The sequence below is a fragment of the Panulirus ornatus genome, chromosome 42, assembly GCF_036320965.1.
Source record: "Panulirus ornatus isolate Po-2019 chromosome 42, ASM3632096v1, whole genome shotgun sequence".
NCBI classification, from domain to species: Eukaryota; Metazoa; Arthropoda; class Malacostraca; order Decapoda; family Palinuridae; genus Panulirus; species Panulirus ornatus.
In genome coordinates, this window is record NC_092265.1 from 13,908,839 (window position 1) to 13,923,184 (window position 14,346).

The 14,346-nt window shown below is 38.6% G+C and overlaps 1 protein-coding gene across 15 annotated transcripts in view; it reads left to right on the forward strand.

Moving 5' to 3' along the window:
• LRR (Leucine-rich repeat) overlaps positions 1-4,823 on the forward strand; it is a 258,329-nt gene extending 253,506 nt beyond the window's left edge. For all 15 annotated transcript variants that reach the window (XM_071686586.1, XM_071686593.1, XM_071686594.1 and 12 more), the window contains one exon: positions 1,336-4,823. In XM_071686586.1, coding sequence (XP_071542687.1) covers positions 1,336-1,467 — 132 coding nt within the window. In that variant the 3' untranslated portion in view covers positions 1,468-4,823. The remainder of the gene's footprint in view (positions 1-1,335) is intronic.
• The last annotated feature ends 9,523 nt before the right edge of the window (positions 4,824-14,346 follow it).

The following is a 14,346-nucleotide window of genomic DNA, read 5'->3' on the forward strand; positions in this document are numbered from 1 at the left end:
TTTCTGAAAACCTCTACAAATCTTCACCTTCGCCTGCACAAGATAATGATCAGAAATCCCTCCAGTTGCACCTCTTAGCACAAGATGTAATGATAAAAATCTCCAAGTTGTGCATGTGACTAAAGAGAAGCAAATAATGCTAATTGTGAACTTTAAGCATAATATTTTTCAAGTCTGATCTTGAAAGTATCTATACTATTGCTTTCCACCACTCTAATGGGAAAATCATTCCTTGTTTACAATCCTGTTGAAGAAAAAGTACTTTGCCTCATTCAAGGTAAAATGGTGTTCTGCAGATATATGTATATATATTACTGAAAGTGAAAGCCTGAAGCTTCCTGTTAGATTGTCATGACTTTTGATAATTTTGAATACCTGTATTAGATCACCTTTCTGTCCCAGTCTTTTTTTTTTTCTAAATAGAGAGACCAAAACTGAGCACAATACTCACAATAGGGATGCACCAGTGAATTGTAAAGAGTGAGGATGACTTCCCAGGACTTGAAATTTGAAAACCTTACATATTAATCCAAGAATTTTGTTACCTTTTTTTTTTTATAAGCTTCTCTGAGTAGGTTACTTGGTTTTAGATCACCAAAGATTATTCACCCTGATATAACACTCTTAGTTCATCAGAATTCTTGTATGATACTCAAATGAGATTAAAACGACATGTGTATAGATAAACCAAATGAAGGTAAAATGCTGTATTGAAAAAAGAATCTTTACAGAGAGATTGCAAGTGTAGTCATGTGCAGTGTTTACTAAATAGAACATTTGATTTTGGATTTTTATTTTTCTGTTGTATGAGTAGACACGTTTTATATACAGGCAGATAATCATTTGCCTTATTTCCACTTTTTTAGCTCCAGATCTTTCTGTGATTTTTTTTCCCAAAATATTTTTATGAATTATTTAGTAGCAATGTTGCCTTTTGTGTTATCAGTAATACAAAAAACTCGAATATTTCAAATGTTAGGATATTTCATTGGATGCCAGATGTGTGTAGAGGGAATTAATTATTGTAACTACTGCACCTGAATTTGATTGCATTAATACTCTTACTGAAATGCATGATGTTAGTAAGATATTTGCTGCATAAGTCCAACATTAAGAGCATTCTTCTTCATTTGAGAAATGTTTAACATCCTCAAGAAATTAAAGTTCTCAGTTCCCTGTGATATACAAGAAGCTAATCTGGAATATTCTCATGAAGATATAGTTATTAATATTAGATGATCAGCATTGATACAGTTTCTTCTGCGATAAAGTGAAGTTGATAAGGTGTGTAAAGCTAATGGTGAATCTTTAATGTATTATTTTATTTTTTATTAGGAACTGGAGGAGACTTGGGTGGACGGTGAACAGAGTGCTGGGTCTACCTCAGGTCCACCACTACAACGCCAGACATCACATAAACATGTTCTTACCACAGACCTTGTTCTTGAGGATGTTGTCAATGTTTAATGCAGTATTGTAAGGAGCAGTTTTTTATAGTAAAATAGATATTTACATTTAAATCGAAGTATTTATTTCCTGATGGATTTCTGCCTTGTATTTTCACAAGCATCTAGTGTGCTTTGTCACAAATCTTACAGTGCAGGAATTGCTTGCTTGGCATTTGACTTTATTGTAGATCCAATATCTGGCAACAGATGTTATTAGTCAGGGAAATATTACACAGTTGGTAGACACTGGTGTGGCATCATAGTCCTGGTGGAAATTTCTTTTGAAGGCTGTGATATGCCAACACCACCAGATGATGTAAAGAATTTTAACATAATGTTGGTATCTTTGAAATGCCAAATTTTGGTGAAATCAGATATATTCACTCTGCACTCTGCAGATTTTTTTTTCCTATAATACTTGAGTTGAAATGTACATAAGTGGTGAAAGAATTTTCATGGTGTAGCTCAGTTTAGTACGTAGAGCCAAAAGTAAGAGTTATGATACGAGTAATGAGGTAACAGTAATGCCTGTATGATTAGAAAAGTCAGATACTGTATTTTGTATGTCAGGTTTTGGTCACTGCCAACATTGGATATTTTTTCCCCTAATACATATTACTGTAGAGCATGAACAAGAAGGAAACATGTAATTAGATGATCTGCAATGCTCTCATATTCTCTTTGCTGTTTTTATTGATCATAATGAGGATTAGTAATTGCATGTATTTACGTCATTTCCAGGTTTTATTGTTGCCAACAGATAAATACTTAAATAGTAATGCAAGTGTAATATGTAAGATGTGTAGTCCAAAAAAGATATTCATATAGAAGTACAGTACTTGTAAATTAACTTTTCTCCAGATTATTTGTCAGAAACATTTAGATTTTGAATAATGATGATAGTGACCCTTTGCATTGGTCATGACGCACTATGATTGAAATTCCTTTTTTTGTGTGTGTGTATATTTCCAAACTATACACTATTGATGAACACAATTTTTGCACATATCAGTCAGCAAGTTTTGCTAACTGTAAATTTTGTATTAGGAAGATGCACAACTACATAATCACTCGCATAGCTATAAACTTTGTATAGTGAGGTAGCTTTTATTTTTTAATTAGTTGCCACTTTTAATGTACAGAGGCTGTTGGGAATGGAGGGGGGGAGGGTGAGAAATGATTTTATCTTCCTGGCAATTGTTCAGTGTTATGAAGGATTACCTTCATTTTTGCTGTATTTCAGGATGCACCATTGCTGCATTGTGTAACTTATTTCAGGGTTGTTATGAATACTGAAATATGATAGAGACAACAAGAGTGTTAAAGAAACTTGTTATAAAATGGATAATGACTGCATTTAATTATATATTAATGATAAAGAAATGTAATATTTATAGTGCATTGCATAAGTACTTTCATATTTTGTGCATATTAAAGAATAGTTTGTGATATCATTTCTTGTGTATTTTGTAAATGAATTATGTAAATGTATTGCAAAATTATACCTTTATGCCACCGTAGGCATAGAACTTCAACTTGGACATAGTGTATAAAGCAGGGTTATCCTGCCTGAATATAGATATTGTTATTGAATTAAAAGTTATGTGCTTTCTCTGTGTCAGAAATACAGCATATGTACAGCTTCTGTTTATTCTGATATGTGGTAAGAGGAGCTTGTGCCAAGATTTGGGAAAAGGAAGTTTTGTTTTTGTTGTGGACAAGATCCCTTTTATTTCTTGACATGTTACAATGTGATTTATTTGTATTAATTTTGAAGATTCTTATGATTAGAAGATGCAGTGTATCTGTGATGAATTATGCTTGTGGTATGGTTGACTTTCAATCAGCAACCCATAGTCAAAGATTATTTATCTTTAGAGAAGTTAGATTTTTTAGTATAAAGCTGGAAAGCTTTTAAAATCATGAAAGTAGTTCTTTTATCCTGTAGAGAAAATTTGAGTAATTATATATTTTATGTAATAAAATTCTTGATGACACCTGAATACTTTAAAATTCGCATTTTAGCTTTATTTAAAATAATTTTGAATGTTTTATGCAAAGGTGTATTGCATGTAATCCATGTTTAGGGAGTTCATTTTAAAAGCCATATCACTATTCCTGAAAAATGTGTTGACATTATTTTATAGCATTGTAAAGTTGCTACTCTTTCAGTAAAAAGAAATTATAATTCCGTTAGTGTCAGGTTTGAAGTGCAAGCTCTTGTGCACCTTTACTTTTTAAGTTGATAAGAATGTGAGTGATGAGCTTGGGCTTTACCAAGGCAGTACAAAGAGGTCAGTGGCAAAGGTTTGTTACAGAGTGCTCACAAGAGACAATACACTTCTAAAAATCAAAAAAGTATCATGGATGTTTGTATAGGTGAGTGTAGTTAGACATAGATGAAAAAAAAACCAGTTCAGCTTCAGTACCTTCCTTGAGCCACTGTAGTATTCCTTACAGAGCCCACAGCACCTTCCCGAAATCCTAATGGTGTGCAGCTATTTGAGTCTTTACCTTGACTTTGTCCAGGATTAATTTTGACTTCCATCATGTAGGGGCAAGTTCATACTGTCATCTTCACCAGTTCAGTGATCCATTCATTTATGATAATTTGAAGGTGCAGATTAGTATAGGTATCTGAATTTCTTTCAGTATTAATAAAAAAAATTTATAGCTATTTGATCTTTTTTATGTTCACACAAAACAGTATTTCAAAATGTTCGATCTGTTTTTCAGAACCTTCTTGTGTGTTTTGTTTGATGTACTATCATAAATCAAGTTATATTGTATACAGTCTGCTGCCAGTCTCATATGGTCTCATGTTAGTTTTTTTTATCAACTAGCATAATGGCATAGGAATTGTTGTATTATCCATGTTATTTAGTATGTCTGTAATGTGCTTGTGAGATGCAGCACAGATGGGGCCTGCGACATTGACATCCGGATAAATCTCCATTAGGTTTCATGGTTATTAATTGAGAGCTCAGATTATTGAATAACGTTCAGATCAGTTGGAGTTAGTATACATGAACATATGTTTTGTTTGATAATATTTAAAACATAGGACTTTATATATGATATGCAAGTACAACATAATACTATTTGTGCCCCCATTTGTCTGTATCCTGAGAGACTGTGCCATGATTAGCTAGCGATGAAACTAATTGTGGTCATTGTGAGTTGTGATAATATCAAGTTTTCATATAAGTTCTTTTCCTTTTTCTTTTTTAAAAATATGACTGGAGAGCCATATTTTGCATCTGCAATTTTGTGTCAGTGTGTAATATTTTACCCTTGCAGTGTAAATATATTACTTGTCATATTTTATATTTTACAGTTATTCTACTGCCTTAATAAAACTCATTTCCTAAGAAATATGTTTTTTACCATTTTAGTTGCATTTTGCCAGATTTTAGTGATCATTGCTGGAATTATTCTGTGAATTGTCCATACATCTTTCCTTTGCTTCATGTGACCAAAAAGTATGGTTACACTCATGCATTTCCTTTGCTTCACGTGACCAAAAAGTATGGTTACACATGCATGTTATATTTTTAGGATCATTTTCAAGAAATGCTGGATGGGATTTGCTCAAGTGCAGTAAATGCCTGTAAAGCCAAGTGGGGGAGACATCAGTATTAGCATCCTCACTGACATCACTCTGGAATACTAACTTTTTCACAAATTTCATTGGTTTGAAGAATACATATATCTTTTAAACATTTTTTTTATTTATTTATTATACCTTGTGCGAGGTAGCACAAGGAAACAGAAAAAAGAATGGCCCAACCCACCCACATACACATGTATATACATACACGTCCACACACACATATATACATACCTATACATTTCAACATATACATACACATACACAGACATATACATATATACACATGTACATAAACTTTTAAACATACATGGGTTATAAATAAGGCTTTGCATGGGATGGTGAATGTGTTGGAAAGGAAATGTTTGAGGACAATATGTGGTGTAAGGTGGTTTGATTGAATACGTAATGAAAGAGTAAGAGAGATGTTTGGTAATGAAAAAAGTGTGGTTGAGAAAGCAGAAGAGGGTGTGCTGAAATGTTTTGGACATATGGAGAGAACTGAGGAGAAAGGTTGACTAAGAGGACATTTGAGTAAATGGAGGGAACAAGGAGAACAGAGAGATCAAATTGGAGATGATGGGATGAAGTGAAAAAGATTTTGGACATGCAGGAGGGCAAAAAACGTGCAAGGGATAGTATGAATTGGAATGATGTACTGAGGTTAGAATGATGTGGTGTACTGAGGTCAATGTTCTGTCAGTGGACTGAATCAGGACATGTGAAGCATCTGTGGTAAACCATGGAAAGGTCTGTGTCCTGGTTGTGGATAGGGAGCTGAGATTTCGGTACATTTTACATGATGGCTAGATAATGGATGTGGCCCTTCTTTGTCTGTTCCTGGCATTACATATGAAAACAATACAGAACTTTCTGTTGCTTATTCATTCTTTTTATCATAAGCTTCAGCATGAAAGTGACTTTCCAGTTTATATTTCAAGCTGTTTTCACATGAAGGAGGATGTTACATCTGGAAACCTTTAGAATTGATATATTGTAAAAATGCTTTCTATCCTCAGTACTTAAAACCAAATGGTAGGAATTAACCTTTTCATTAAATCTATTTATCTATATCTGTGATGCCTGTTCCCTTTAGGAACTCCATGAAGGGGATGACATGCAAAAGTTTCCATAACTCTCGATCTCCAGTGCCACTTCTTAAATTTCAGTGACTCACCCTTAACAGACCACTGTCAAAGAGCAACTCTAGCTCAGTGTTTTAAGAGGCTCCTACCAAATGTTCTTACCACCAGCTACTTCCTAATGTGTCTACCTAATCTTCCTGCAAAAAAACTGTAACACTCAACACAGCCTGTTTATGAAAACTTAGTGTTTTTATTCAAAATTTTTATACCATTTGAAAGAGTATGCCTTCCCACACCCAAAATCAGTTAACATCATGGTGAACATATGCTTACAACCCTTCCCATGTAGCAACAAGGGCATAATATGGGTTGTTCCTGCTGGATGTATGATTGCTTAAACACCACATATGCATTGAATAATAAGTATTGTATTTGCTTTTACATGCTGTCATTTGCAATTTGCTAGAACATGCTTCTCTGAATGGGCGACAGAGATATAGATAGATCTAAGTATTATAACCTTTTACACTTTCAGTCCCATAAATCTAAGGAAATAGGCATTGCTAGGAGACAGTCTTCAGTTATACATGCCAGCTGCAGCAAGTATCTCATCTACCTTAAACACTATAAATTAATTATATTTTCCATTTATGATAATTTTTTTTTATTTGAAGAGATTTTTTTGGAACCCAAAACTATACATAGATTTGCAAATCATTAACTTATGAAGGCTGTACCATTGTAAATCATTGTTGCCAGATGTAAAAGTACCTCAGATCTGCATTCTTTTTACCTTAAACTCACATTCTTACCTTGAACACACAAGCTTACCAACCTTGCTTCTCTGCTCTCTTTCTTGCACAAATACGCTCAGGCTTTCTCTCTCATGCACACACACACACTATTATGTTGCAATTAATGTTATTGACCATCATGCATGCACAGGTGTGCGGCAGAGGTGTGTGATGTCTCCATGGTTGTTTAATTTGTTTATGGATGGGGTGGTTAGGGAGGTAATGCAAGAGTTTTGGAGAGAGGGGCAAGTATGCAGTCTGCTGGGGATGAGAAGGCCTAGGAAAAGGGTCAGTTGTTGTTTGCCAGTGATACAGATCTGGTGGCTGATTTGAGGGAGAAACTGTAGAGTTGGTGATTGAGTTTGGAAAAGTGTGCCTAATGAGAAAGTTGAGAGTTAATGTGAATACGAGCAAGGTTATTAGGTTCAGTAGGTTTGAGGGACTAGTTAATTGGGATGTAAGTTTGAATGGAGAAAAACTGGAGGAAGTGAAGTGTTTTAGCTATCTGGGAGCGAACTTGGCAGAAAATGGAACCATGGAAGTGAGTCAGGGTTGGGGAGGGGGTGAAGGTTCTGGGAGCAATGAAGAGTGTGTGGAGAGAGAACATTATCTCAGAGAGCAAAAATTGGTATGATTGAAAGAATAGTAGTTCCAACAATATTATATGGTTGCAAGGCATGGGCTATAGATAGGGTTGTATGTGGGAGGGTGGATGTTATGGAAATGAAATGTTTTGAGGTTATTATGTGGTGTGATGTGGTTTCATAGAGTAAGTAATGAAAGGGTAAGAGATATGTGGTAATAGAAAGAGTATAGTTGATAAAGCAGAAGAGGGTGTGTTGAAATGGTTTGGACATATGGAGAGAATGAGAGGAAAGATTGATAAAGAGGATATATGTGTCAGAGGTGGAGGGAACAAGAAGCGGGAGACCAAATTGGAGGTGGAACAATGGCGTGAAAAAGATTTTTAGCAATTTAGTCCTGAACATCCAGGAGAGAGAGAGGCATGCAAGGAACAGAGTGAATTGGAATGATGTATATCGGGGTCAATGTGTTGTCAATGGACTGAACCAGGGCCTGTGAAATGTTGGGTAAACCATGGAAAGGTATGTGGTGCATTACACATGACAGCCAGAGACAGTGTGAAAGGATTTGGCCTTTTCTGTTTGTTTTCATGGCATTACTTCACTGTTTCCAGAGGGATGGGGTAGCACCAAGAATGGATGAAGACAAGCAAGTACGAATATGTACATGCATATATATGTATGTGTCTGTCTATGTGTAGGTATATGTATATGATGATAGGTATATGTATGTATGTATATGTGATGTGAGGTGATTTAATTAAGTAATGAAAGGGTAAGAGAGATTTGTGGTAATAAAAGAGTGTGGTTGAGAGAGCAGAAGAGGGTGTATTAAAATGGTTTAATCACATGGAGAGAATGAGTAAGGAAAGATTAACAAAAAGGATATATGTGTCAGAGGTGGAGGGAACGAGGAGAAGTGGGAGACCAAATTGGAGATGGAAGAATGCAGTGAAAAAGATTTTGAGCAATCGGGGTCTGAACATACAGGAGGGTGAAAGGCGTGCAAGGAATAGAGTGAACTGGAACGATGTGGTATACCAGGGTTGACGTTTTGTCAATGGATTGAACCAGGGCATGTGAAGTGTCTGGGGTAAACATTGGAAAGAGTGGGGTGCCTAAATGTGTGTGGATGTAACCAAGATGTGAAAAAAGGAGAGATAGGTAGTATGTTTGAGGAAAGGAACCTGGATGTTTTGGCTCTGAGTGAAACGAAGCTCAAGGGTAAAGGGGAAGAGTGGTTTGGAAATGTCTGGGGAGTGAAGTCAGGGGTTAGTGAGAGGACAAGAGCAAGGGAAGGAGTAGCAATACTCCTGAAACAGGAGTTGTGGGAGTATGTGATAGAATGTAAGAAAGTAAATTCTCGATTAATATGGGTAAAATTGAAAGTTGATGGAGAGAGGTGGGTGATTATTGGTGCATATGCACCTGGGCATGAGAAGAAAGATCATGAGAGGCAAGTGTTTTGGGAGCAGCTGAATGAGTGTGTTAGCGGTTTTGATGCACGAGACCGGGTTATAGTGATGGGTGATTTGAATGCAAAGGTGAGTAATGTGGCAGTTGAGGGAATAATTGGTATGCATGGGGTGTTCAGTGTTGTAAATGGAAATGGTGAAGAGCTTGTAGATTTATGTGCTGAAAAAGGACTGATGATTGGGAATACCTGGTTTAAAAAGCGAGATATACATAAGTATACTTATGTAAGCAGGAGAGATGGCCAGAGAGCGTTATTGGATTACGTGTTAATTGACAGGCGTGCGAAAGAGAGACTTTTGGATGTTAATGTGCTGAGAGGTGCAACTGGAGGGATGTCTGATCATTATCTTGTGGAGGCTAAGGTGAAGATTAGTATGGGTTTTCAGAAAAGAGGAGTGAATGTTGGGGTGAAGAAGGTGGTGAGAGTAAGTGAGCTTGGGAAGGAGACCTGTGTGGGGAAGTACCAGGAGAGACTGTGTACAGAATGGAAAAAGGTGAGAACAATGGAAGTAAGGGGAGTGGGGGAGGAATGGGATGTATTTAGGGAATCAGTGATGGATTGCGCAAAAGATGCTTGTGGCATGAGAAGAGTGGGAGGTGGGCTGTTTAGAAAGGGTAGTGAGTGGTGGGATGAAGAAGTAAGAGTATTAGTGAAAGAGAAGAGAGAGGCATTTGGACGATTTTTGCAGGGAAAAATATATATATATATATATTTTTTTTTTTTTTTTTTTATACTTTGTCGCTGTCTCCCGCGTTTGCGAGGTAGCGCAAGGAAACAGACGAAAGAAATGACCCAACCCCCACCCCCCATACACATGTACATACACACGTCCACACACGCAAATATACATACCTACACAGCTTTCCATGGTTTACCCCAGACGCTTCACATGCCTTGATTCAATCCACTGACAGCACGTCAACCCCTGTATACCACATCGCTCCAATTCACTCTATTCCTTGCCCTCCTTTCACCCTCCTGCATGTTCAGGCCCCGATCACACAAAATCTTTTTCACTCCATCTTTCCACCTCCAATTTGGTCTCCCTCTTCTCCTCGTTCCCTCCACCTCCGACACATATATCCTCTTGGTCAATCTTTCCTCACTCATTCTCTCCATGTGCCCAAACCACTTCAAAACACCCTCTTCTGCTCTCTCAACCACGCTCTTTTTATTTCCACACATCTCTCTTACCCTTACGTTACTTACTCGATCAAACCACCTCACACCACACATTTTCCTCAAACATCTCATTTCCAGCACATCCATCCTCCTGCGCACATCTCTATCCATAGCCCACGCCTCACAACCATACAACATTGTTGGAACCACTATTCCTTCAAACATACCCATTTTTGCTTTCCGAGATAATGTTCTCGACTTCCACACATTTTTCAAGGCTCCCAAAATTTTCGCCCCCTCCCCCACCCTATGATCCACTTCCGCTTCCATGGTTCCATCCGCTGACAGATCCACTCCCAGATATCTAAAACACTTCACTTCCTCCAGTTTTTCTCCATTCAAACTCACCTCCCAATTGACTTGACCCTCACCCCTACTGTACCTAATAACCTTGCTCTTATTCACATTTACTCTTAACTTTCTTCTTCCACACACTTTACCAAACTCAGTCACCAGCTTCTGCAGTTTCTCACATGAATCAGCCACCAGCGCTGTATCATCAGCGAACAACAACTGACTCACTTCCCAAGCTCTCTCATCCCCAACAGACTTCATACTTGCCCCTCTTTCCAAAACTCTTGCATTTACCTCCCTAACAACCCCATCCATAAACAAATTAAACAACCATGGAGACATCACACATCCCTGCCGCAAACCTACATTCACTGAGAACCAATCACTTTCCTCTCTTCCTACACGTACACATGCCTTACATCCTCGATAAAAACTTTTCACTGCTTCTAACAACTTTCCTCCCACACCATATATTCTTAATACCTTCCACAGAACATCTCTATCAACTCTATCATATGCCTTCTCCAGATCCATAAATGCTACATACAAATCCATTTGCTTTTCTAAGTATTTCTCACATACATTCTTCAAAGCAAACACCTGATCCACACATCCTCTACCACTTCTGAAACCACACTGCTCTTCCCCAATCTGATGCTCTGTACATGCCTTCACCCTCTCAATCAATACCCTCCCATATAATTTACCAGGAATACTCAACAAACTTATACCTCTGTAATTTGAGCACTCACTCTTATCCCCTTTGCCTTTGTACAATGGCACTATGCACGCATTCCGCCAATCCTCAGGCACCTCACCATGAGTCATACATACATTAAATAACCTTACCAACCAGTCAACAATACAGCGCTGGTGGCTGATTCATGTGAGAAACTGCAGAAGCTGGTGACTGAGTTTGGAAAAGTGTGTGGAAGAAGAAAGTTAAGAGTAAATGTGAATAAGAGCAAGGTTATTAGGTACAGTAGGGTTGAGGGTCAAGTCAATTGGGAGGTGAGTTTGAATGGAGAAAAACTGGAGGAAGTGAAGTGTTTTAGATATCTGGGAGTGGATCTGGCAGCGGATGGAACCATGGAAGCGGAAGTGGATCATAGGGTGGGGGAGGGGGCGAAAATCCTGGGGGCCTTGAAGAATGTGTGGAAGTCGAGAACATTATCTCGGAAAGCAAAAATGGGTATGTTTGAAGGAATAGTGGTTCCAACAATGTTGTATGGTTGCGAGGCGTGGGCTATGGATAGAGTTGTGCGTAGGAGGATGGATGTGCTGGAAATGAGATGTTTGAGGACAATGTATGGTGTGAGGTGGTTTGATCGAGTGAGTAACGTAAGGGTAAGAGAGATGTGTGGAAATAAAAAGAGCGTGGTTGAGAGAGCAGAAGAAGGTGTTTTGAAGTGGTTTGGGCACATGGAGAGGATGAGTGAGGAAAGATTGACCAAGAGGATATATGTGTCGGAGGTGGAGGGAACAAGGAGAAGAGGGAGACCAAATTGGAGGTGGAAAGATGGAGTGAAAATGATTTTGTGCGATCGGGGCCTGAGCATGCAGGAGGGTGAAAGGAGGGCAAGGAATAGAGTGAATTGGAGCGATGTGGTATACCGGGGTTGACGTGCTGTCAGTGGATTGAAGCAGGGCATGTGAAGCGTCTGGGGTAAACCATGGAAAGCTGTGTAGGTATGTATATTTGCGTGTGTGGACGTATGTATATACATGTGTATGGGGGGAGTTGGGCCATTTCTTTCGTCTGTTTCCTTGCGCTACCTCGCAAACGCGGGAGACAGCGACAGAGTATAATAAAAAAATAAATATATATATATATATATATATATATATATATATATATATATATATATATATATATATATATATATAGCCCAGCGGTAGCATTCCTGCCTGTGGCACAGGGGTCCTGGGTTCGATCCTGGCTGTTGGAGGTGTGTATGTTCTATGAAGATGTGCGTTCATATGCACTTTATTCATATATTCATATATTCATATATCCTGATTCAATCCATTGACATGCTGTCAATGGATTGAATCAGGGCATGTGAAGTGTCTGGGGTAAACCATGGAAAGTTCTGTGGGGCCTGGATGTGGAAAGGGAGCTGTGGTTTCGGGCATTATTGCATGACAGCTAGAGACTGAGTGTGAATGAATGGGGCCTTTGTTCTCTTTTCCTAGCGCTACCTCGCACACATGAGGGGGGAGGGGTATGTTATTCCATGTGTGGCGAGGTGGCAATGGGAATGAATAAAGGCAGACAGTGTGAATTGTGTGCATGTGTATATATGTATGTGTCTGTGTGTGTATATATATGTGTACATTGAGATGTATGGGTATGTATATTTGCATGTGTGGACATGTGTATGGGGGTGGGTTGGGCCATTTCTTTCGTCTGTTTCCTTGCGCTACCTCGCAAACGTAGGAGACAGCGACAAAGCTGATTCATGTGAGAAACTGCAGAAGCTGGTGACTGAGTTTGGTAAAGTGTGTGAAAGAAGGAAGTTAAGAGTAAATGTGAATAAGAGCAAGGTTATTAGGTACAGTAGGGTTGAGGGTCAAGTCAATTGGGAGGTAAGTTTGAATGGAGAAAAACTGGAGGAAGTAAAATGTTTTAGATATCTGGGAGTGGATCTGGCAGCGGATGGAACCATGGAAGCGGAAGTGGATCATAGGGTGGGGGAGGGGGCGAAAATCCTGGGAGCCTTGAAGAATGTGTGGAAGTCGAGAACATTATCTCGGAAAGCAAAAATGGGTATGTTTGAAGGAATAGTGGTTCCAAAAATGTTGTATGGTTGCGAGGCGTGGGCTATGGATAGAGTTGTGCGCAGGAGGATGGATGTGCTGGAAATGAGATGTTTGAGGACAATGTTTGGTGTGAGGTGGTTTGATCGAGTAAGTAACGTAAGGGTAAGAGAGATGTGTGGAAATAAAAAGAGCGTGGTTGAGAGAGCAGAAGAGGGTGTTTTGAAATGGTTTGGGCACATGGAGAGAATGAGTGAGGAAAGATTGACCAAGAGGATATATTTGTCGGAGGTGGAGGGAACGAGGAGAAGTGGGAGACCAAACTGGAGGTGGAAAGATGGAGTGAAAAAGATTTTGTGTGATCGGGGCCTGAACATGCAGGAGGGTGAAAGGAGGGCAAGGAATAGAGTGAATTGGATAGATGTGGTATACCGGGGTTGACGTGCTGTCAGTGGATTGAATCAGGGCATGTGAAGCGTCTGGGGTAAACCATGGAAAGCTGTGTAGGTATGTATATTTGCGTGTGTGGACGCATGTATATACATGTGTATGGGGGTGGGTTGGGCCATTTCTTTCGTCTGTTTCCTTGCGCTACCTCGCAAACGCGGGAGACAGCGACAAAAAAAAATATATATATATATACATATATATATATATATATATATATATATATATATATATATATATATGTATATATATATGTGTGTGTGTGTGTATAAAAGTGGATGGACAATTCTTTCATCTGTTTCCTGGCATTACTTTGCTGACACAGGAAACAGCGATCAAGTACAATAAATGAATAAACCTAAGCAGGACACCCAGTTTCTCAGAGGCAGACTTAACTATTCCTGTTATGTGGGGTTTCCAAGAACAAGTGGATATTACACTGGAATTACAGAACTGTCAAAGGAGAGATATCCTGCCCAAGTCTGAGTTTATTGAGGAGGCTGTGTCGAGACAAGATGCATATCAAGTGAAAAAAGAGGGATGTGGATGAATGCATTGTTGATTCGTCAGCTTATGAGTGCATTGAATTATTTGTGGGGGAGAGGAAATCATTGTAAAAAAGGAGAAAAAGTGTAGGGGGACAGGACAGAACCTTGAGGGACACC